Consider the following 23,600-nt stretch of genomic DNA (forward strand, 5'->3'; position numbering starts at 1 on the left):
AGAAGAACAGAAAGTCCCCAGGAGAGGCCCGGGCCGCAGTTGTGCTCTGCTGTGGGTGAGAAGAGGTGCATGTTTGGGAAGCTCACGTGCTCTCCTCATCTATAATAATTACCACACCTACTCCAAGGCTGTAATGAGGGTCAAGGCAATGTTTGAAAAGCTTTGCATGGATAATCAGGCATATAATAAATATTAATTAATATTTAATATGAGTATCATCTCTCTCTCTCTCTGAGAATTCTTATCAATACTCTATGACATAGGTAATATTACATCACTTTTCAACTTTGGAAGCCACACTAGTTAGCATGAAGCTGTGACTGGCATCGAATCAGGTTTTCCTAAGGTGAAAAAGCAGTCACCCCAACATAGCCAATATTTATGGAATACTCTCTGTGGGCCAGGCCCCCTACATAGAGGAGCTCATTTAATTCCCTTTTAATCCCCCTACTGAACCTATGGGGTAGAAAGAGACTTTGACTCATCCCTTACTGTAGATGAGAAAACTGAGGTGCAGAGAGGTTAGTAACTTGCCTGGAGTCACATAGCAAATAAGTGGTTAAACTGACTCAAATTCAGGCCTTTCAGACAACAAGGACTATGTATTTGTTCTACACCCAAATATAACCTACATATCTGTTATAATTAGCTACATCTTTCCTCAGCTCCTGAACCACAGCAAATAGCATCCCTGGTGCCGAGAAGAATTTCCTTTCCTAGAATTATTCAGTCTTTCTTTTTAACACAGGATCACGTGTAAGTAATTTGACTTTTTTTCTCCTCCAACAAGTGACTCATTCAAACACTTCAGAAACGGCTTCTTCTGGGGACCTAGAGTGATGTCTGTTTTCTTCTCACCAGGAAACCTTAAATATTTTCATCTGAGAGACCATATGAATAATTTTGAATGAATAACTACGCCTTTGGGGTAAATTCCTTCTGAAAGATAACCAGGTGGCAAATTATCAGGCCGCTGGGCACTGGAATGAGAAGAGAGGGTGCTGGGTCTCCAGGAGCGTCCATGTGGCTTCCAAAGACTCCAACACAGAACTGCAATTCGGCATTCAGACGGCACACTTGCTGCGGCCCTCGGAAGAGCCACGTGTTCTTGTCACTTCAGTGAAGCTGAGTGAACAACGTGCCCGATTCCCGTGTGACTAGCTCGGGGTTCACATTGTACCTGCCACAGCAATCACTGTGCAAATTTTTAAAAACAGTTCAACAGTGGGTAAAAGAACAGAAACATGTACCCCCAACGTCGCTGAAGGCTGATGAAGAGCATTCCTGCAGGAGCAGCCACACTGTGGGCCACATCGCTTCAGATTAGCTAACACGGGAAGCATGAACTTTCTATAGAAAAGATGGGAGCTGTCTATTTAATTTCAGGGAACTGAAAAAAAAGTTTCTCTTCTCAGCCAGTGACTAACGTGTGGTGAGGAGAGCAGGGATCTGTGTGTTGGGGAAAAAGACAGTATGGGGGCTTGTTGAGCACCTACTATGTGCCCAGCAGCCACTCTGCCAGCAGCTAAGATATTCATTTAATCTTCACCGGGTAGAAACTATGACTTAGAGTTACAAGTGGGGAAACTGAGGCTCAGTGAGGTTTAGTAGCTTGCCCAAAGTCACAAATGTTATGTCCTATGAAGATCTTTCCCCATGATCACTCCCCGAAGGTAGTCTGGGCCCTCCCTCCCTCCCCCATACGTCCCATGCACGCTTCTGCCAGACCCCCATAATGGCCCCCCACAAACTACTTTTGCTCTTGAAGTACGTCTGTCTCCATGGATTCTCCGAGGCAGTAACCAGGTCTGTGTGATTTCCTAATTCCATACCCAGCATTGACCCAGCACACAACAGGTTCTCATATAATAGCTGTTGAATCTGTTTATTGCAAATATTGTGTGTATATTTCCCATTTTAACTATGTAGACACACGCCTTATTGAAAGTAAATCGTACCCAGAAAACACTCGTAGTGCCCCTGGCTCTTTTCTCCTTAGAATCTGCCAAACTCCTTTCTTGAGTGGGAGCCCCAATCCACTTCCTCAGTTGCACACAGGGTCGCCTCCCAACTGTGCCTTCCTGGCCTGTTTATCAGTCAAGCAGAAGCACTCTTACGAAGGGTGCTGTGTCCTCAAAAACAGCATCAAAGAACTCCGAAGACAGTGGCTTTGTTGGTTCGTTATAGAGGATTCTGGAAGTCAGTTGTGCCATAATCAATGTAAAATCATATGACATAAGTTTTTGTGACAAAAGATATTTGTAAGGAGATCTTCTCTTTCAAATATGAAGTCTTAGTTTACCTCTTTAAAAACACTAGTTACAGCCGGGCGCAGTGGCTCACATCTGTAATCCCAGCATTCTGGGAGGCTGAGGTGGGCGTATCGCTTAAGGTCAGGAGTTCAAGACCAGCCTGGCCAACATGGTGACACCTCATCTCTACAAAAAATACAAAAACTAGCCGAGTGTGGTGGCATGCCCCTGTAATCCCAGCTACTCAGGAGGCTGAGGCAGGAGAATTGGTTGAACCCAGGAGGAAGATTGTGGGGGGCCGAGATTGCGCCACTGCACTCCAGCCTGAGCCACAGAGCGAGACTCTATCAAAAAAACAAAACAAAACAAAACAAAAAACAAAAAAACTAGTTAGGAAATTATCCTTTAAGGCTTACCTTCCTTATATTCTCCATCATCACTATCACCATCACTCTCACCAATATTACCATCACTATCACCATCACCATCTATGGGTGCCTGTCATGGAGCCTGGATTTATTTGATCCCTCAATATTTGTACTATTGCACCCATCATGTTAGATGAGGCAATGGAGGCTCAGCGAGGTTAGGAAATTTCCCAGGGGTCACATAAGCAGTCAGTGGCAAAGGCAAGGTGACATTCTTGCCTGCCTGGTTCCAAAGATTGTAAACAATTCACTAATCAATGGGGCAGTCATAAAATCCCATATTTCATGATTCGTGGCAAGGATCAAATAATTCAAAAACACATTTGGGGCTGGACCTTAGCTTGTGAGAGTCTCAAGGGCAGAAGTACGATCTCATTCCTCTTTCTATCCCACAGTGAAAGCACATGGTAAGCACTTCTTGAATGAGTGAATGAACGGATTATTTAAGAAATTATAGACTATCAGAGCCCTGGGGCACTCTGTTCCATAAGAGTGTAAAATGTTCTCAAATAAATTTTGAAGCAAGTTTAACTCTAGAAACAGAAGAGCAGTTTGTAAACTTAAAGTCTCAGAATGATGCTTTTGACAATATCCAATGTGGCCAGGTTTTAGCTATTAAGAAATAGAATTCAAACACTTTTCAGTACATGTCTCTGGCAGGTAACTGGAATGTGGTGAGGCCATCAGTAATAATAATGAGCAGGTGAATACATGCTATATGCCAGAACCTTTGAAAAACACTACACCTAAATTATTGTTTAATCCTCACAACAACTTATGAGGTAGAAATTTCAATACCTTCATTTCATAGATGAGGAAACCAAAGCTCAGTAATGTTCCAGTAACTTGTCCAAGGATAACAGAGGATATTATGGACAAGCGTATGCCAATAAGTTTGACGTCTTGGATGAAATACACAAACTCCTTGAAAAACACTACTAAAGCTGACACAAAAAGAAAAAGAAAATTGGGATAGTCCTATTAATAGTTAAAGAAACTGAATTTATAATTAAAATCCTTCCCAGAAAGAACACTCCAGGTCTTGATAGCCTCACTGATCTACCAAACATTGAAGGAAAAAATAATAATGATCTTACACAAATTCTTTCAGAACTAACTAAGAAGGAGCACTTCCCAATTCATTTTATTAGCCAGAATATCCCTGGTACCAAACCTGGAGAAGGACATAACAAAAAACAGACTGCAGACCAAGGCCCTGCAGCTAGTAAATGACTGAACCAAGATTTGAGCCCATATCTGATGCCAAAGCCTGTGTGTTTAACCATCACACCACATTGCCACTTTCTGTGCCAGTTGCTTTTGTATAGCTGATGTGTGGTTTAAGGATCACAGCCCTCATTTTGGGGATGTGTAATGACTACTGGAGTCTTAGAACTAAAATGTTAAGAACCGAGGCCTGACCTACATTACTCTGACATCCAAGACAACTAAGTAAGGGAGTATTTCCCAATAGTTTCCTGACTCTGACTCTCCCTTCTCCCTTTGGCATTTCCTTCCCCCTCCCCCGTACTGAGATATCCTTTCCTCTCTTTTTCCTACTGAAGCTCCCTGTCCTGTCCATCCCTCCAGCTCTCCAAGCCCCGATGCTCACCTCCTTCAGGGAACCTAGCGCATCACTCATGTGTCTACCCCTGGGCAGTGATTCTAGGCTGTAGTGTCCATCAGAGTTGCCTAAGGGCTTGCTAAACACTGGCTGCTGGTCCTACCCTGGAGCCCGAGAGTGTGCACTTCCCACAAATCCCTGGGTGGTGTTGCTGCTACTCCTACTGCTGCTGGTTTGACCAGAACCACACTTTGAGAACCACTACCATACTCACAGCCCCTCACATCTAGAGATGGTTCCTTTCAGCTCAGCATATGGAGTCTCTGGGTAAAACCCTGCTAAAAAGAATTGGATTGTCAGGCCAGGAGTGATGGCTCATGCCTGTAATCCCAGCACTTTGGGAGGCCGAGGTGGGCAGATCACCTGATGCCAGGAGTTTGAGGCCAGCCTGACCAACATGGTGAAACCCCATCTCTACTAAAAACAAAAAATTAGCCAGGCATGGTGACGTGCACCTGTAATCCCAGCTACTCAGGAGGCTGAGGCAGGAGAATTGCTTGAATCCGGGAGGCAGAGGTTGCAGTGAGCTGAGATCGTGCCATTGCACTCCAGCCTGGGCAACAGAGCAAGACTCCGTCTCAAAAAAAAAAAGAATTGGATTGTCTTTGACCATAGGCTTCCTACAAATCAATTTTTAAACAACTGGCATTTCAAAAGTTCAACTAACCTGCATCACCTAGACGTTGCCCTCACTTAGTGCCATAGTCCACACTAAAACCCTGTGACAGAGGTAGTGCATCCTCCCCATTTCTCAGATGAAGACAGCAAGGCCCAGGGAGGCTGGTGAGGGGGAGGCTGCCATCGCAGCTGAGGTCTTCTCCTCAGAGTACTGAGGAGTCCAGTACTCAGAGTACTGGACCCTGAACTGCCGGCCCGGGTGGCTTAGCCCCCAGGGACTGAACATATTTAAGTAGCAAGTGAGCTCCAAGAGGCTGCGAGTTGATATCTGTTTGGTTCAGCATTTCTCCAGTGCCCAGACAGTGCAGGCACATAGTGAGTTTCAATAAATACTTGCTGAGTGGAGGGAGAGCAGAGCAGCCTCCTTGCCTCCACCCCACATCACCCCACCCCTGAAGCACCATCAGAGTCCTGGGGGTCTGTCCTGAGGATGGAGCGGGGCTCCTGTGAGCACTCAGCTCAGTGCCTGGCATGCGCCATGACTGCTTTCCTCTTCCACCCATCATCTCGACATCAGCCAGCCCTTCCCCAGGCCACTCTGCCACAACAGCAATAAGGTGCCTCTCTTCATAACTATCCGCCCTTGTGGTTAACAAAGAGCTTTCATAGCTAGTTTCTCATTTAGAATCAGAGAATTCTAGAAGTGGAAGAAACTTCCTAAATCCTCAATCTCCTGGGCTCAAGTGATCCTTCCACCTCAGCCTCCCAAGTAATGGGGTCAGGTGCACGCCACTGCATCCAGCTAATTTTTGTATTATTTTTGTAGAGACAGAGTCACATCCTATTGCCCAGACTGGTCTCAAACTCCTGGCCTCAAGTGATCCTCACACCTCAGCCTCCCAAAGTGCTGGAATTACAGATGTGAACCACTGCGCCTCACCCTGAAAAAAATTTTTTAAAGTGAATCCTTTAATCAAACGAAATCTTCTATAGAAAAAGAGCTGAGTGGCCCTGCATAAGGTGGGAAAGCAGGCGGTGCCCAGCCCTGTCAGTTTCGGGGACACTCCCCACAGCCCCTTGGAGGATATAGACTCTCCTGGGCAGGTCTCGTCCACTCCAGGTCTCTTCACCTTTCAGAAAGAACCAAGAGAGCAGGAGGGAGAGTGCCATGTCCAAGCCATGGCGTGGGTTGGTCAAAGAACTAAGGCGTGAGGGTCAGGTGCAGCTGCACACAGGGAGTCTTGCAAATGAACAGTGAATATCTAAGAATAATGGAATAGACTCCAGGAGGCAGGGCTGTATGGAGCAAAGCCAGGCCACAAAACCCTGTTGGAGTCTTTAAACATCTTTAACCACTTGGCCTGTGATCCAAGGTGAGAGGCTCAGTGACTTGCCCAAGGTCACAAGGCTGGTTGCCCAGGGTTACAAGGGTGAGTGCCAAGGGTCACAGACTGAGTGCCCAAGGTCACAAGGCTGAGCACCCAAGGTTATAAGGCTGGGTACTCAAGGTCACAAGGGTGAATGTTGAGGTCATAAGGTTGAGAGCCCAAGGAAAGGCTAAGTATCTAGGGTCACAGGCAGGGTGCCCAGGGTTACAAGGATATGTGTCCAAGGTCACAAGACTGAATGATTTATCTATTTCCTCTTTCCCTTTATGCTGCTTGTCCCTAATTAGGCCCCAGAAGCCTGCTTAAACCCCCATCTGCCTATGTCTCAACCCTACGATTTGTGCTAGCCAAGCCCATGTAAGCAGGAACCACAACTGCTCATTGCCTCAGGCAGTTACCCTCCCAATCCTGCCTCCTTGAAGGCCTGGCAACCCGTCCAACAGGAGCAGAGGCAGCTGCTCTCTGCCACCGTGAGCTTTGTGGCCCCAGAGACCATCTTCCCTCTGGTCCTGCTCATCACAAGGCAACCCTTTACTATTTCTGCCTTCCTCCAGTTATGCATTTTATTTTATTTTTTGTGATAGGGTCTCGCTCTGTCGCCCAGGCTGGAGTGCAGTGGTGAAATCACAGCTCACTGCAGCCTTGACCTCCCAGGCTCAAGCGATCCCAAGTAGCTCCCAAGTAGCTCCCGCCTCAGCCTCCCAAGTAGCTGAGATCATAGGCATGCACCTTTAAGCTCTGCTAATTCTTGTGTTTTTTATAGAGACAGGGTTTTGACAGTTGTCCAGGCTGGTCTCAAACCCCTGGGCTCAAGCAGTCTTTCCCCATCAGCCTCTCAAGGTGCTGGGGTTACAGGTGTGAGCCACCATGCCCAACCTCCTCCATTTATCTTGAAAGGTTTTCATCTGCCTTAGGAAGAAGACAAATGTCCACCACTGGCTCTGCATCATTCTAGGACTTAGTGCCATACTTACCATCTGCAGTTAACTCAAGGGGCATTTGAAAATTATAAAGAGAAGCCCTACGTTAATTTTAATCCAGGGTAGTAGAACACCAGGGGCAGCATGTATGTGGGGAGCAGACAGGTGGGGGACCTCAGCCTGGTGGCAACAGTCCTGGCTGTCTTGGGAAGGACGCCTCCTGGCCTCCATGAGGTTCTGTTTCTCAACACAACAGTGGTGCAATGGTGGGTCTCACACCAACATCTCTCAGGGCATCTGAGCCTCGCACTTTCCTACCGTCCCTCAAAAAGCAAAAGAGGTGTCATGGGAGGAAGAAAGAAAACCTGTGTTTACCAAACCCCAGGCTCCGAACCAAGCACCCTACATACTTCACCTCATTGAATCCCTGGGATAACCCCAGCAAGCCTTATCAGCCCTACTTTTTCAACTTAGGGGATTGTGCAGACTTGCCAAGGCCGCACAGGTAGTAAAGGATGAAGCCACAATTCGAGGCCTCGTCTGTCTGGTTCCAGAGCTCCTGCTCCCCCAACCTCTAAGTGCAGACAGCACGCTGCATTGGTAGTTCACTTCTGACAGCACCGCACAGGCTGGTATTGTTAGCCCATTTTACAGATGAGAAGTGTGAAGTCTAGAGAAGTCAAGTAACTTGCCAAGGCCACAGAGCAAATTAGAGCCAAGGTCTGTCTCTCTAAAGCTGAGCCTGTTTCACATCTGTGCAAAGGCTGGTGGAAGGAAGGTCACGTGAACTGTCCTGCACACTACTGCATGCCAAGCATTCCCACGGCACTCTTGAGGGAGTAGTCTGGCTGCTCCTCTTACAAGCAGGAAAGCTGAGGTTCCTGTGGGGTTAAAGCCACGGACTCCAGCTGACCCAGCAACTAGGGAGAGGCTGGATTTGCAGGGGGCTCTGTATGCATCCAAAACTCTGCTCTCTGCTGTGGTGTGAATGTTTGTCTCCCCTCGGAATTCATGTTGAAATCCCAACCCCAAAGGTGATGGTGTTGGGAGGTGGGGCCTTTGGGAGGTGATAGGTCATGGGGGCAGAGGCCTCATGAATGGGGTTAGAGGCCTTATTAAAGGGGCTGCAGAGCTCTCTAGCCCTCTTCCCACCATGTGAGGACACAGTGAGAAAGCATCATCTATGAACCAGGAGGTGGTTCCCTCACCAGACACGGAATCTGTCAGCACCTTGACCTTGGACTTCCCAGCCTCCAGAACTGTGAGGAACAGATCCCTGCTGTTTCCCAGCCACCCAGTCTAGAGTGTTCTGTTACAGCAGCCTGGGTGCACTAAGGCACTCTCAGCAGATTTGAAGGCAACAACTGGGCTCCAGCCTGGGCTGGTTTCCTCCCAGGGTTACTGAGATGGAATGAGATGCTTGAGGAAGCCCCTTATAAACTGTGAGGTTCTGTGCTTGTGACTATTGTTATTTTTGAGGGGCCCAAGAATGCTGTGGGCTGCTGCTTAGAGACCAGGGTCCCCCCAGGGGGCCAAGTTCTAGACCCCTTGCACTCTAGAGCCAGACAGCTTGGGCTTGAATCTAGGCTCTGCCACATAGCAGCCGTGCCACCTTGGGCAGTGGCTTAACCTGTCTGTGCCTCAGCTTCCTCAACAGTAAGAGGGGGACAACAGTCTTGCCTCCTGGTAGTGCTGTGAGGACAAGTCAGATAAGGTGGGAACACATAAACACAGTGTTGAGCACATGCTGGGGGCTAGTACTTGTGTCTTCTTAGGACAGGCCATGGGGGTCACCACAAGACAGAAGAGGCCTAGGCAGGTGGGGTGGATACAGGCTGTGCCGGGCTGGCTCTGCACCGGGACAGCGTGATGGGGACTTGTTAAAGGAGTGCACCTGCTCTTATCTCACTGCCTTATGTGGCATCCATAACATGTGGACTTGCGGGAGGGACCCTGAGACATCGTTCAGTATGATGCAGACTAGAACTCAGCCTTCCGTTTCTAGAGGCAGATGTCATTACAAAGAGACTCAGGCTCGCCACTGTTGGGGCTTCCCTGTCTCTCACCTCTCTGCCAAATCTTGTTGCTTTTATCTCTGCGTCTCTCCACTCTGCTCAGGCCTCTTTATTCCTAGGGTCACCACCCAAGTTCATGGCTCAGAGAGGTCTCGTTGACACTGCCACACAGCACACAGCAAGTCCCTCCCAGCCTGGCAGCCCAAAGTCCTCCCCACACTCCCTGCCTTCACCTTGCAATCTGTCTTCACACAGCAGCCTCAGGTCGTTCAGAAGCCACACACGTCACAGCATATTGCTCCCCTGCTTGCAGCCCTCCCTCCAGTGGCTTCCAACATCCCAGAGCAGCCTCTGCTCCTCCTCCTTGGACCCATAAGGTCCCTATCCACCACTGCTCACCGGCTGCTTTGTCTAAGCTCTGGACATCCTGGCTTGCTGGCGACCTGGGAGCACCCTGCTAGCCCCTGCCCCCAGGCCTATGCACTGACTGTTCCCAGCTCTAGACTCCCTCTGCCACCTGGACCTTGGCAAGAACGGGTCCAGCTGACTGCCACAGCCTCTTGAAAGGCTTCCTGAACTGCTGGGCAGAGGGAGCCCCTCTCCCTGGCAGCCTCCTGCCTCTTGCCTCCCCTGCACTGGGCAGGACATAACATTTCTCCTTATTCACTCATGTCTGCCTGGCTCACTGCTGGACTTCTGTGCCTAGAACAGTTAGGAGTGCAGTTGGGCACTCAGTGAATATTAAAGAATGAATGAAGAAGAGTTCCTTCACCTGAATGCTCTTTCTCCGTATTTCCCTGTTCAATCTCACCTCCTTGAGGAAGCAACCTTTCGAAGTCTGGGCCAGAACTTTCAATAGCTGCAATGTCTCCCTGCACCTTGCTTTGCAGGTGAGCTGGCAGGTGCTGCATGTCTAATAGATGCCTGGCGTTGTGTATGGTTTTTTACACACACTCTCTCAGGGGTCCTTAGCAGCAGCAGCAGCAGCATCACCCCTGGCGGCCTGTTAGAAAAGCATATTCTTCGGCCCCACAGCAGACCAACTGAATCTGAATCCTGGGGTGGGCCCAGCCATCTGGCTTCCAACAGGCCTTCCTGGGGATGCTGCTGCCACTGGAGTTTCAGGCCCTGTGCTATCTCATTTCGTCTCCACGGCCACAGAGCAACCTTGTTATTATCACGGTCATCATTTTACAAATGAGCAACTGAGCCGCATGGAGGTTTTTGTTTTGTATAACAAAGAGGCAAATGAGAGGGCACACAAACTCAGATCCGAGGTTTACACCAAATAAACTCAACAGACTTTCATCAAAGGTGGAGCATTCGCTATGCTTAACAGTGAATGAAGAGGGAAGAGGAGGAGGCAGGGAGACGAAGGGAAGGAGTTGGCAACAGCAGAGACCCTGCGGGTCTCAGGGTGGCATGGTCCACTCTCCCACACTCTACCAGTTGCAGCAAGTTCACTGTCACCCACCCTCGGAGTTGGGCCCCCATGAACTCTTGAAGCCTTAAAGGGCAACTCACCCTGTTATTTTAATTCTCGTATTTACTAAGGCAAGAAAAACAGTTAACGCATTTTTCAAACGTTTCAAACAAAAATATATTACTTGTAACCGATGGCAGTTTATTTTAGAGTACTTCCAGCAAGAGACCTTGACTCAAATCTGTCTCCCTGGATGAAAAACACTCGTATACAATTATTCCCCCTGAATTTCCTAAATACTCTTCTTCTGACTGGGTAGGACCCACCCGCCAAAAAGAACCACGCTTAACTGCCGCCCACAGACATTACCTCAAAACTTCCTCTTCTCACGTGCCCCAGCTGAGTTGACACACACACACACACACACACACACAAAGCCCTCTTTAACACTTTCCCTCAAATATTTGCAGATAATTAATTCACTGTTAATCAGTTGAGGATGGTTCCTTTATACTCTGTAAATACAGAGGAGGCGTCTCTGGCCCCAGCAAGTGCGCTTGGAGCTGAGCGTGTGTGTTAGGAAGTCAGGGGGCTGCTCCCTGGGGAAGGGCCCTTTCCAGCAGGACTGCAGGGAGCGGGCCTGCTGGCGCCTTCCAAGGTGAAATGGGCCTCAGATTCTCTCGCAGCAGCACCTCCCGGGTGGGGCCGTGTGTGCCCTCCTCTCGGAGTCCTCCTGGCCCCCTGGGGGGGAGACCGGCCCTTCTGCCTGCGTGGAAGGCCGAGGGGTTTCCAGTGAGTCACTGCAGCAGCTGGCAGACCCAGGGACCAAGAGAATGCCAGCCCTGGTTTTCTCCCTGCTATATTTAGAATGTTGCAGAAAATCCCATCTTCTGGTGTCCCCACCTGTTCACACATGGCAGCAGCCCCTCTGTTTCTGTCTGCCCATGCACCTCTCCCTCATGGGCCCTGCTCTGGGGCCCCGCTCCTGAGAATCTCCACAGTCTCCTGGTGGCCTTCCACCCTTCCAGGCCCCAGAGTTCTTCCCAATAAATCCTGCCTTCACCGGCCCCAAACTGTGCCTGTGTGGCCTCCTCTGCTTGGTGGTGGTTCTCAACCTGGGCTGCACATGAGAATCGCCTCGTGTATCTTTTAAAATCCTGATGCCCAGGTCACACTAAAGACCAACAAACCAGGATCTCTGAGGGGTAGGGGAGGGGGAGTCCAGGCTTCAGGATCTTTTGACTCCCCAGTGATCCTGACCGTAGCCAAGGTGAGAACCATGGCTCTCAATGATCGGAGCCCTTCCTCCTGCTGACAAGTTTCCACTCTCCTGACAAGACCTGGCCACCCTGCCGGCCCTCCAGGCGCTGAGGATGCCTTGAGCCCCGGAGGTGCCACACCCCTGTCCAAGCTGCTGGCCTGGTGGCGCCTCTGTCCCAGCAGTGCCTCCATGGCACTTACAGGCTCTCCACCTGCTTGGTCACCAGACTCAGGTCCAGTGGCCACGTTCCTGGACCCTCTCCTCATTGAGGGGACCCAGCAGTGCCCTGCTTACGTGGATACCTTAATGTGGATGTTCTACCCTTAATATTTAAAGCATTTCTGGTCTGATCTATTTCAGCTTATAAACTCTTCCAGTCCTTCAACAAACACTGGTGATGCCTCCACTTCCTGCTCAGTCCAGGAATGGACTGCGCTGTGCAAAGATGACGAGAAGGTTCTTGGGGGAGGGAGACAAGTGAATGGACAACACAGTGTAAGACACTGTCTTTGCCTGCCTGCAGTGGCTGCCTTGGCCTAAAGGAATAGTTCCCACACAGGATAATACATGCTATAAAAAGCTATGCCCTTAGAGAGGGACTGCTTGCTTTCTCTGGGGAAGACAGGTCATGTTCTCATTAGGACAACAGTTACTGTGTCCACGCATTTCTCCTTGCTTCACACCTCACCCAGAACAAACACCCAATTAGGAACTTCAATCAATACTTATTAATGATGTCAATACTAATAGCCTTCACACCAAAACCTTCAGAAAGAACGCAAGGATGGGTGAGAAGAAAGGAAACCCTGTGAGTGAGCTGAAATGCCCAGAAAATACATAAAGTAGAAACAATTGGGGAAATGCTCATTTAATAATAAACCCGGGAGTGTGGTGTGGCAGAGATGGATAGCCATCAGTAATGTCCATTCTCTGTGTCTACCTTACCAACAGAAGTTTCTGTTGTTTGGCTCAGTAGTTAACAAATTACAGTTCCTGCCTCCCTTGCAGCTAGGCAGAGCCCTGTGAACAGCGCTGGTCAATGCGGTGTAGCTAGAGCCTTCTAGGATTTCTAAGGAAGGTTTGCCTTCCCGATAGGAGCCCAGCCCTTTTTCTCTGTCACTTCCTGCTTCATCTACCTGTTAGAACATGAGGCCGGAGGTAGTGCCCACACAGATGAAAGCCACATGCTAAGTAATACCAGCTGAGCAAACTACAGATGGAACCCTGGGCACTGATGATGCCATGGAGTCCTTGCACCTGTCTCAGACGTCACGTGCCCTGGAAGAACACGAAACTTCCCTTTGCTAACACATGTGCAGTGAGAATGAGTCTGCTTGACTATACAGCCACAGGTTCCTCACTTATGAAATGGGGATAATAAGATTAATTGTTATGAGAAATTAGAGATCATATGAGAAAATTGCAAGGTACCGAGCCTGGCATGCTGTTGACACGGAATAAATGACAGGAATCACAATTTTCACTGCTGGCAAGCTGTTCAAACCCATGAGGTCATTCTGTACAAATTCTGAGGTTAAAATGGAAAACAAAGTTAAATTAGATGCTTACTGAACGTGACTGTGAGCCCACCAATCTACCAGGCATGCTGGAGACACCGCCAGACTGCCACAACCACAGCGCCTAGAGGTTTCTGTCTGAACAGTGAAATACTGTAATGCATTGAGCAACGAGACCCATGGTAGTAAAATCAGTTAGCGTCAGATTTACAGAAGCCAGTGTTTCCATAAATCGTGTCATAGAAACTGGCAGTGAAACCACTGTAGGCAGCTCTGTCTACTTTGTAAAGCATTTTCCTGTCTATTGCTTCACTGTATCTTCAGAACAGCCTGTGCAGGCCTGAGGGGTGACCCAGCCCACTCAGGGCGGCCACACCGGGACAAGAACCTAACTCCCAGCCTCAGTCCTGCTGGTCTTGCTCAGAGCCCTGGGGTCACGCCCACCTGGGTACACAGCACAGCAGCCGGTCTACATTGTAGCTGGAGGGGACTTGGACAGGGTAGAGTGAAGGGGAAGAACGCAGCACACACTGCTGGGCCCTTGATGCATTATCTCACAGCAATCTGTCAAATAAATGCCCTGACATTCTCCCAATATTTGCTTTATTTCAAATTTTTTTTTGAGACAGGATCTTGCTCTGTCCCCCAATCTTCTGCCATAGGACAGCATTATCTTGCCCATTTGGTAGATGAGAACATTAAGACTGGTGATAGTTAAAAAAAGGTCCAGATCACACGGCTTGAACTCCCTGTTGAGTGGGCCCTGGACTGGGTGTATTAGTGTCTGAGCCCTTTTGCTGTCTGGAATGAAAGCTGCAGTGGCATGCTTCCAGCGACACCCTGGAGTGCAGATGACAACATGGCTAAAGACATGGGAGGTTTGGACATTGGAGCGGAGGTGCCATGGGCCCTGCAGCAGTGTGTTCAGCTCTGTTTTTAGTTTTCAGTGTATCTCCAATGGGCACAACTGTTATGCCCAGACCGTTTGATCCCCAAAGAAGACCACCAGAGTCCAGTGTCAAAGCCAAGCGGCAAGGATCTTTACTACAAGTTCGAACTTGGTCCCTCCATTCCACAGTATACAAGAGGGCCCCGAACAATGCGAGCGTTTGCTTTTTATAGCCCGAAAGTTGCAGGGGAACAAAGAAATTCTTTTGGCTCCCGCGCTTTCAGTAACCTTGAATGGCTGTCCCCTTATCGGAGACTTTCCAGGTGGTGTTTGTACTGGGCTCAGGGAGTTTGAGAGATATATGGTGGTATGTGGTGGGATGGGAGTATGGGATGTGTTTGTACTAGGCTCAGGGAGTTTTGAGCCCGGGGCTGAGGAATGTGCCCAGCTCCTTTCACAACAAATGCCCTGACAGTCTCCCAATATTTGCTTTATTTATTTATTTTTCTTTTTGAGACAGAATCTTGCTCTTTCCCCTAGGCTGGGTACAATGGTGTAATCATGGCTTACTGCAGCCTTGAACTTTCAGGCTCAAGTGATCTTCCCACCTCAGCCTCCTAAGTAGCTGGCACTATAGGTACATACCATAGTGACCAGCTAATTTAAAAAAATGTTTTTTTGTAGAGACGGGATCTCACTCTGTTGCCTGTGCTGGTCTCAAACTCCTGGCCTCAAGTGATCCTTCCACCTCAGCCTCTCAAAGTGCTGGGACTACAGGTGTGAGCCATTGCACCTGGCCTACTTTATTTAAATTTAAAAGCTATGTTGGGCTGGGCATGGTGGCTCATGCCTGTAACCCTGGCACTTTGGGAGGCCGAGGAGAGTGGATCACCTAAGGTCAGGAGTTCGAGACCAGCCTGGCCAACATGGTGAAACCCCATCTCTACCAAAAACACAAAAATTAGCCGGGCATAGTGGCAGGTGCCTGTAGTCCCAGCTACTCAGGAGACTCAGACAGAAGAATCGCTTGAACCTGGGTGACGGAGGTTGCAGTGAGTTGAGATCACGCCACTGCACTCTAGCCTGGGTGACAGAGCGAGACTCCATCTCAAAAAAAAAATAAATAAATAAATAAAATAAATAAAAGCTATGTTGGAAAGAATGCAGTCTGTAATGGAGGAGCTCAGGAACTTACATAACCTCAGCAATGCATCAGGCGACACATCGTGGATTCCAGACCTTATTAAATAAGAGGGTTTGCTGTTAAAATGCTGAACAGTGAAATACTATAATGCATTGAGCAATGAGATCCATGGTAGTTAGTGTCAGATTTAGCATCCATTTGCTCCTCTCCCTCCCCAACCTTCTAAGGAAGTTTTGACCTGGGTTCAAATCCTTCCTTCTTCACTTCCTAGCACATTTCTCAGCAAGAAGGAAATACAGCCAAGATCACAAGCCACCAGTACCTGCATCGCCAGCCTGCACAAGATCCCTGAAATGGCAGCCCACTTACTTGGCTTCCTTCTACTAAGCAAGCCACAGTCATTTTCATCCATAGACAACAAAAGTCACACACGCAAGCCAACAGGGTTCATTTCTTGAATTAAACACTTTCCTTAAACACTTGCCAGGGAGATTTCCATGAGTCATTCAAAGAGCTTGAAACAGGTGAACACCAACAACCACTTTCGTACTATATTTAGAATGTCACAGAGAGCTCTGCCTCAGCTTTAGATGTTATTCTGGAAACATCAAAAGGTGGGCTGTTTCTTTTCTCCCTTTATTCTAAGAAAGGAGGCTTTTAAAATTGTTTCTCAAAGTGCCACAGTCAGACAAAATAAACAAGGAGCAACATTTACTTAATCCCACAGATTTGGCCAAGTTTTATCTGATAAGAAGGTGGTTGGTGCTAAGATACAAAATAGATTCTTGGGACTCTAGCTGCATAGTACAAATATTCTTTGCCTTCAGGATGTCTCTAGAACATAATGATGATGAGTGTAACAAATTTTAAAGGACGCAAATGCAATAGGAAAAAAAATTCCTATCTGAGGCTTTTACATGTAAGAAGTACCAAAGTTAATAATGACACAGTCCCCATACTAAAAGCCTCAGAGATAATCCTCAAATATCATTCCTCAAACAGTCTCACAAATATTACTGGGACAGTTTGCAAAGCACTAAAGAATGTCACAACTATGGTAAGAAAGAATTAGTCAATACTGTCAGTTATGAGGATGCTTGTATACATCCAGCTGAATAAGAGCTCCTGGCAAATCACATTTGCAGCTCTTTACCTACAGAATGTCCCAGCAAGCTTTTCACCTCCCGTGCAGCTTCTCTGTACAGATAAGGCTTTTCCGCATTTACAAGGACTCCCAGGCCTTTGTCACTGCTCCCCTGTCCCTCTTTTCAGAGACATCACTTAATTATTATCAATTTTCAAATCAGATAAAACAGAAGCAACATTTCTGGATCTGGGTCACAATTATAGAATTTTACAATGAAGCTGTGGGGAAATCACCGTGTTTAGTCACAGGGAAGTCTTAATTTTAAAAAGTGTTAGGCAAAGAACTAAACTGGGAGACTTCCCAGCCATAGAGAATGTTGCAAACATGATTATGAAACTACGTACCGACTCAGGCAACGAACACTGGATTTTGATGGTTGTGGATTTTGCTGCAGGACAAAGAATCAAAGACGTGGCCTGGGGTTGTGTGTGTGTGTTTGTGTATGGATGTATGTTTATGTATGCATATATATGTCTATATGTATGTATGAATGTGTGTATATGTGTGTAGGGGTGTGTGTGTGCGCGCACATGTGTATGTATGTGTGTGTGTGCGTTTTATGTGTATGTGTATAGGTACAGGTGTGCATGTGTGGGTGTATGTATGTGTGCATGTGTATGTGTGTGCACATGTGTGTATGACTATATGCATGGGTGGGTGTGTGTCCCTGTATATGTATGTGTGTTGGGTTTTCTTGTGACCAATATGGCCTGTTGAGGCTTCTACTATTCTCCTGGTCTGAAATGCTTGGTAAACCTCGTGTGGTTAAACTGGGATTTACATTGCACTTGAACTGACTACATCATGTCCATTTGAGGGCACTTGGAGAAAAACCAGGGCCCATTTTGAGAGAAAGCACTTTATAAATGCAGGAAAGAATTCCTTGGCCTCGGGTAAGTTCTGAGATAAACATATCCGACTTTGTTTTCCAGTTGAGGTTTCTAATCAGCCTGCATTCAGTCTCAGACGCTACAGAATGTGCCCCTCAGACATTTTTTTTTTGTTTATGTAACTACATTTTTTTACTTAGAAACATCCATGGGGAATAGAAGAATTGAGAAGGAAGGATGCTGGTGGTGAGATGGACTAGAGAGGGAGATCTCCAAATTGTCAGGGCCCGTCCAGCTCTGACGGCGCCCTGGGACACTCACCATGGTCGTGGGCGAACACCAGCAGGTCCAGCCCCATCAGCATCTGAGCCAGCTCTTCATAGCGGCCACAGTGCTCTCCGGCTCCATGGGACACAAAGATGAGGGCCCTGGAGGGACGAGAAGGGAGCCTGGTTAGGAAAGCCCAGATGGGGCTAGGCATGGTGGCTCACGCCTGTAATTCCAGCACTTTGGGAGGCTGAGGCGGGCAGATTGCCTGAGCTCAGGAGTTCGAGACCAGCCTGGCCAACATGGTGAAACCCCGTCTCTACTAAAATACAGAAAAATTAGCCGGGCGTGGCAGTGTGCACCTGCAGTCCCAGCTACTTGGGAGGCTGAGGCAGGAGAACTGCTCGAACCCAGGAGGCAGAGGTTGCAGTGAGCCAAGATGGCGCCACTGCACTCCAGCCTGGGTGACAGAGTGAGACTCCGTCTCCAAAAAAGAAAAGCCCAGATGGCTGCCACTGTGCTGCAGCAGCACCAGAGCTTACACAACCTCAGCAACACCAGGAGCCACACCACGGGCTCCAGGCGTTGTCAAATTAGAGGAGTTTGCTGTTAAAATGCCGAACTTCAGAGTCACACAGAATGGAGCCCAAATCCCCGCTCTTCCTGTGGGCTCCTCAGGCAGAGCTCCGGTCCCATGAAGTTTCATTTCTTCGCCTGTAACATGGTAAGAATAGCATCACTCTGCGGGTGCTTGTGAGGCTCGTGGTAGCTAATCGATGCCAATGGCCCAGGCAGAGTGCTGGCGCAGGGCAGGCAGGTCCTCCACCAGGGTCTGCTTCCTCCCTCGGGGGCGAATGCGGCGGCATTTAGATTCCAAACTATCCAATTTTCAAGACCTATATTCTTAGCAGAAGACCCACGGAGAGCTAGAGTCTCCTTCAGGCATGGAGTAAATGCCATGAGGGATACCCACCAACTTCTGCTGCTGCTAATGGTGATGGGGGGAGAGAGGAGGAGGAGGAGAACAAGCTGCCACCTTCCTGAGCGTTTACTATGCACCCGTTCCTCTGCAACTCCACATGCAAGATTTCTAACCCTCCAGTCATCAGATGATTTACCTTCTTTGCAGATGAGAGTGAAACACATAGAAGTTAAGTGAGTTGGGCCAGGCAAGGTGGTTCATGCCTATAATTCCAGCACTTACGGAGGCCGAGGCAGGCAGATCAGTTGAGACCAGCTTGGTCAACATGGTAAAACCCCATCACTATAAAAAATACAAAAATTCAGGCGTGGTGGCACACACCTGTAATCCCAGCTACTTAGGAGGCTAAGACTGCAGTTGCAGTTGAGCCAAGATTGTGCCACTGCACTCCAGAGTGGGACTCTGTCTCAAAAAAAAAAAAAAAAAAAAAAAAAAAGAAAGTAAAGTAAGTTGTCCAAGTCACACAGCAAGTTGGCAAAACGCCATTCACAGTATGTTACCACTGGCTTTCTGGTCTCCAAGAAGCTGCTGTAGGGCTCAGAACACAAGCCATGGAGTCAGGACAGACGTTGCCTTGGCAGAGGCTCCCCGTGCCTGATCTGGCGACCTCTCCTGGGCCTTTCTGCTTGGCCCTGGCCTCTCCGCACACCCCCGCTGACCATCACTCTGGTTCCCCTGTTGCCTGCCTGCTTCCTAATGCCCCCACCTCGACGTCAGCCCACAACCCTCTGAGGACTGGACCCCAGAGCTGTATCCCAGCCGAGCGACATGAACAGGGTCCCAGCTGAGGACACAGACACCTCATTCTACAACTGTGTTCTTCCTATGACTCTTTTCGGCCAGGCTGTGTAAGGGCAGAATGGCACCAGTTTGTTTTATGGTACTTCAATTAGCCCCATTTTTCAAATCACCTTTGCCATCTGTCCTTTTCCTTTTTCCTTCCTTTTTCCTAAAAACAGCAGACGAATGTTCACACCTTCTTCACTGCTCCATGGAATGCCCAGCCACCTCCACTCGATCAGATGTGTACTTGTGTAAATGACACCTGCCCGCCTCACATTTCTGGGGTTGGCTGATGGGATTTCTTTCCTGCATTTCCCTTGGCTACTGAGGAGCATGGCTGGAACCTCTAACTAGTCAGCATCTTCCGTCTTCAAAAGGGGCTGTGCTTCCAGAAGGGATAGCTTAAATACTCTAACCCCCTTTGGGAGCACAGCCACTGCTGTCATAATTCAGGCTACTGTTAATGCAGACAGACAAGTCGTTGAGCTGGATCATGCAACTCTCCAGCCTCTCACCGCAGCCAGGGGCCACCCAGCAGAAAAGGACTTCGGGGTTCCATTTAGCAACCAAAGAAATGGCACAAGACATTGCCATCATGCCTGGAATTGCCTGTCAAGAGAATCCAGCACCAAGTCAATATGTGCAAAAACACGTGGTCTCTTACTCTACAGCAATTCCTTCTAATCCAGAGGTTCTCAACTTTGGCCACATATTAGAGTCACCTGGGGAGCTTTCAAAAAGGCTGATGCCTGGGTCCCACCCCCAGGGGACCTCTGGGTTTAATTGGTCTGAGGTTAGAAAAGCTCCACAGTGGCTCCGATGTACAGCCAAGGTGGAGAAGCACCTGTTCTCATCACCGTGTTGAGCTTAGGCCATGGTGCTGCTCAGAGGCTAAGTGGCACTTAAGCATGGTGAGAATGCAGCCATCGTGGAAACTTAGAGCATGCTTAGAGCCATCAATCTCCCTGGGGGGTATGCTGGGTAGACCACGGGTTCTAGCCATAAAGGTTGACCGATATAGCCATCCCACTGCAGGCGGTGGGGGCCACTGCCACCCTTCTCTCTGCACAGGAAGAGCCCGTTGGCAGCACCTGCAGGCTCAGCCTTCGACAGCCCCACACTTCCACCCCCAAGGCCTGGTCAGCACCCTGAGAACCCATCATTGGACACCTGGACTCATTCTGATCTTCAGCTTCTGTTGTGGTAAGTAGGTTTCTCCTTAGTGCCTGGATTCAGATCCTGCCTGGACCCCGATTCTGATAACTCAATCTCCCCTTCCCCCTGGCTGCCACATTTACATGTTCCCAGGACCTTAGTGTGTTTTGTAAATCTGTCCAGCAAAGTGAAATCAAATCACGTTACTCTTCTGCTGTAAGCCTTCCAGAGACTTTGCACTGCAACAGAACAAAGCCTGTCTGCCTCTGAAACACCTCTTCCCCTCTGCCCTGCTCCCAAGCTCCAAGGCCTCCTTTCTGGTGCCCAGCTGTGCCAGGCGATGGTGTGCTGTTAAATGTTTAACAACTGGGTGTGGGGGTGGTTCTAGGGTTCCTCCGCCCACTGCAGTGCCCAGGGCAGAGCCTCCTGGAAGCCCGCCTGTGCTGTGCTTACTGGCACCAGGGTTTCCACGTGCTTCACCTCACCCCCTGTGAGCACACCCCTCCTCCTGCGAGACCTTCCGCCTCCTTCCCCACACACCTGCTGCAGGCGGAGCCACTGCTGCCGCTCCCTCCTCTCTTCAGACCTCTTCCCAGCCTGGCCCCGCCCTTCCCAGCTTGCCGCCCTATTTCCATGAACACAGCCGGCCATATCCTGAGCTATGTGTGTCTGCATTTGTCTCTCTGGGTAAATGGACAGACCCCAGCTCCAGGCTTCCTGATGGAAGGTCACATTCACCACTGGATGCTGGGTGCTGCGTGGAAGCTTCCCCTTCAGGGTTTTACAAAACATTGTGCTTCTATTTCTGCTCTAAAAACATACATGACCGAGCACTGAGAAACCCAGATGTGGAGGAAATGCACATCCCAGTTGCTGGGAGGCTGTGAACAGACAGCAAAGTTCAGCCAGAACAACCTAGTTGGACTCCCAGTGTGACCACACAGGACCCTGGGCAAGTCGCCTGATGGCCCTCAGCCTTTCTCCTTGGTGTTGAAATAGAAAGAATGGGATGGCAGCAACAGTGGGTCCTACTTTCCTTCAGCTGAGTCTGCAAATGTGAATGAGAGCTTATTACGTGCCAGGTCCCCAAGACACTGAGATGAACAAACAACGTTGCCCCTGCCCGCACACAGCTTGCAGTCACTCAGCAGAGAACACATGTATGATTGTGTACTGTGAGGAGCACTGTGAGCACCACGAGAGGGTCGACAGATAAGGGAGCCTGACCTAGACTCCAGGGAATCGCCAGGGAAGGCCCCTGAGTGTCTGAGTGACTGGGAGTTGTCCTGGTGCAGAGGTCCTGCTGGGGACACACAGGTGTGCCTACTCCAGGCACAGAAGGAAGGCCCTGAGTCCAGAACACCATGTGGAGGAGGAAGGTGAGAGGTGCACAGAAGGCTGGGTCCACAGCCCCAGGGGCAGCAACGGGGCGCTGGAGTTCTCCTCTGTGCAGGGAATGGTACTCAGCAGGGCAGCGACCTGATCTGACTTCAGCTTTGTGAGGACTGCAGGGTTGCTGCGAATGGAGTGGGAGATGAGAGACAACATTCATCAAGGGGCTGACAGGGCCCTGAACAGGTGCCAAGGAAAGTGGTTGGTTTCTGCCCTTCCTCCCTTGCCGTTCTGCAACCTCAACAACACGCAGCAGCAGCAAATTAGCAGAGCCATTTATGCAGACAAGGCAATACCCACAGCAGCAGAAATTAGGTTGCAGAGGAGGCTGGCTAAGATCTTTTTCCTGGAACTTCTTTAACGGCTGCAGCCAGTTGGGAGCCAGTCGTTCAGGGAGAAGGCAATGACTGTGGGAGGGGCGCCCAGCCCCAGAAGCAGATGGCCTGCCTGGCATCCAGCCCCGGGAGGTGGGGCAGCTCCCAATAAAGCACACACAGCCCTCGAGATGAACAAGCCGCAGAGCCTCTCAGAATGTACAAACCAGGCTACTTTATCCTCTCCATCGAAAAACGAATGCCCCCTTTATGCCTTTGTTCATTAATCAGGTGACCTAACCTCTCACCTGTGCCTCAGTTCATTCACCTGTGAGGTGGGGATAATCCCAACACCACCCGCCTCGGAGAATGATGTCGCGAGGTAAATAAGGAAATGCAGATGGGGCAGGGGTCTTGTCTGGGCTAACGAAAGCCCCCATCACTGTCCGCTAGGAAGCCCTTTCCTCCAATGGCACAGGTGAGCCACTTGCCAGGTGAGTCACTTGCCATCTGGAGGTGTGGGGTGAAGCTCTGGCCCTCCCATGAGCTAGTTCCTAGACCCCCGTGGGCCTGTTTCTCCACCTGAGACACAGGAACACTGCAGCCTCCAGGGGTTTGGAGGTAAAATGAGACAATGTGTGTGCAAGTGCACCGAGGCCCTGCAGCTCAGGATCCAGGCTTCTGCCTTCATGACCATCTGCTCTGCCTCACCTGCCTCCTGCATGAGGAGGAGGATTCGGGGCCAGGGACAACTCACATTCTCATGGTCACTGCCAGCCCCATGGGCAAGATGCCTGCAATACACCAGCAGCCACCACTGCCTTGAAAGGCAGACCAGAGCTGAGATGAAAGGGGTTCACCTCCACCAAAGAGGCTGGCCTGTTCTGGCCAGACTCTGGACTTGGCTGGACTTGCTGGCCCTCGACTGTTCATCCACAGAGTGGGGATGACGGTGCCTCCCTAGGAGGCCGCCAGGAGAATTAAAGGGACAGTCCCCTAGAGCATGTGGAACGGCCAGCACTGAGGGGAAAATGCTAGCCTCCTTCCTGCCTGACCTTGTCGAAGCAACGCCAGGCTCCCTTAAAGGAAGAACGGAATGCCCAGCTGAAGGAATGTTCCCTTCATTTTCTTAGAAAAAATCAGGAAAATGAACGTTTTGTTGGAGGAAATGTATGGTCAGAGGGATACAGTGTTTTTTCCTACCACTAGGTGGGTGGGGATGCCGCCAGTCCTGGGCGAGGGGAGCCTCGG

At 49.4% G+C, this 23,600-nt stretch overlaps 1 protein-coding gene across 5 annotated transcripts in view; it reads right to left on the bottom strand.

The window, feature by feature from the left end:
- MGLL (monoglyceride lipase) overlaps positions 1–23,600 on the bottom strand; it is a 136,863-nt gene that overhangs the window by 75,427 nt on the left and 37,836 nt on the right. For all 5 annotated transcript variants that reach the window (XM_025375291.1, XM_025375289.1, XM_025375290.1 and 2 more), the window contains exon 3: positions 17,778–17,884. In XM_025375291.1, the coding sequence (XP_025231076.1) occupies positions 17,778–17,884 (107 nt within the window). The remainder of the gene's footprint in view (positions 1–17,777; positions 17,885–23,600) is intronic.

This window comes from Theropithecus gelada, chromosome 2 (assembly GCF_003255815.1).
Source record: "Theropithecus gelada isolate Dixy chromosome 2, Tgel_1.0, whole genome shotgun sequence".
NCBI lineage: Eukaryota > Metazoa > Chordata > Mammalia > Primates > Cercopithecidae > Theropithecus > Theropithecus gelada.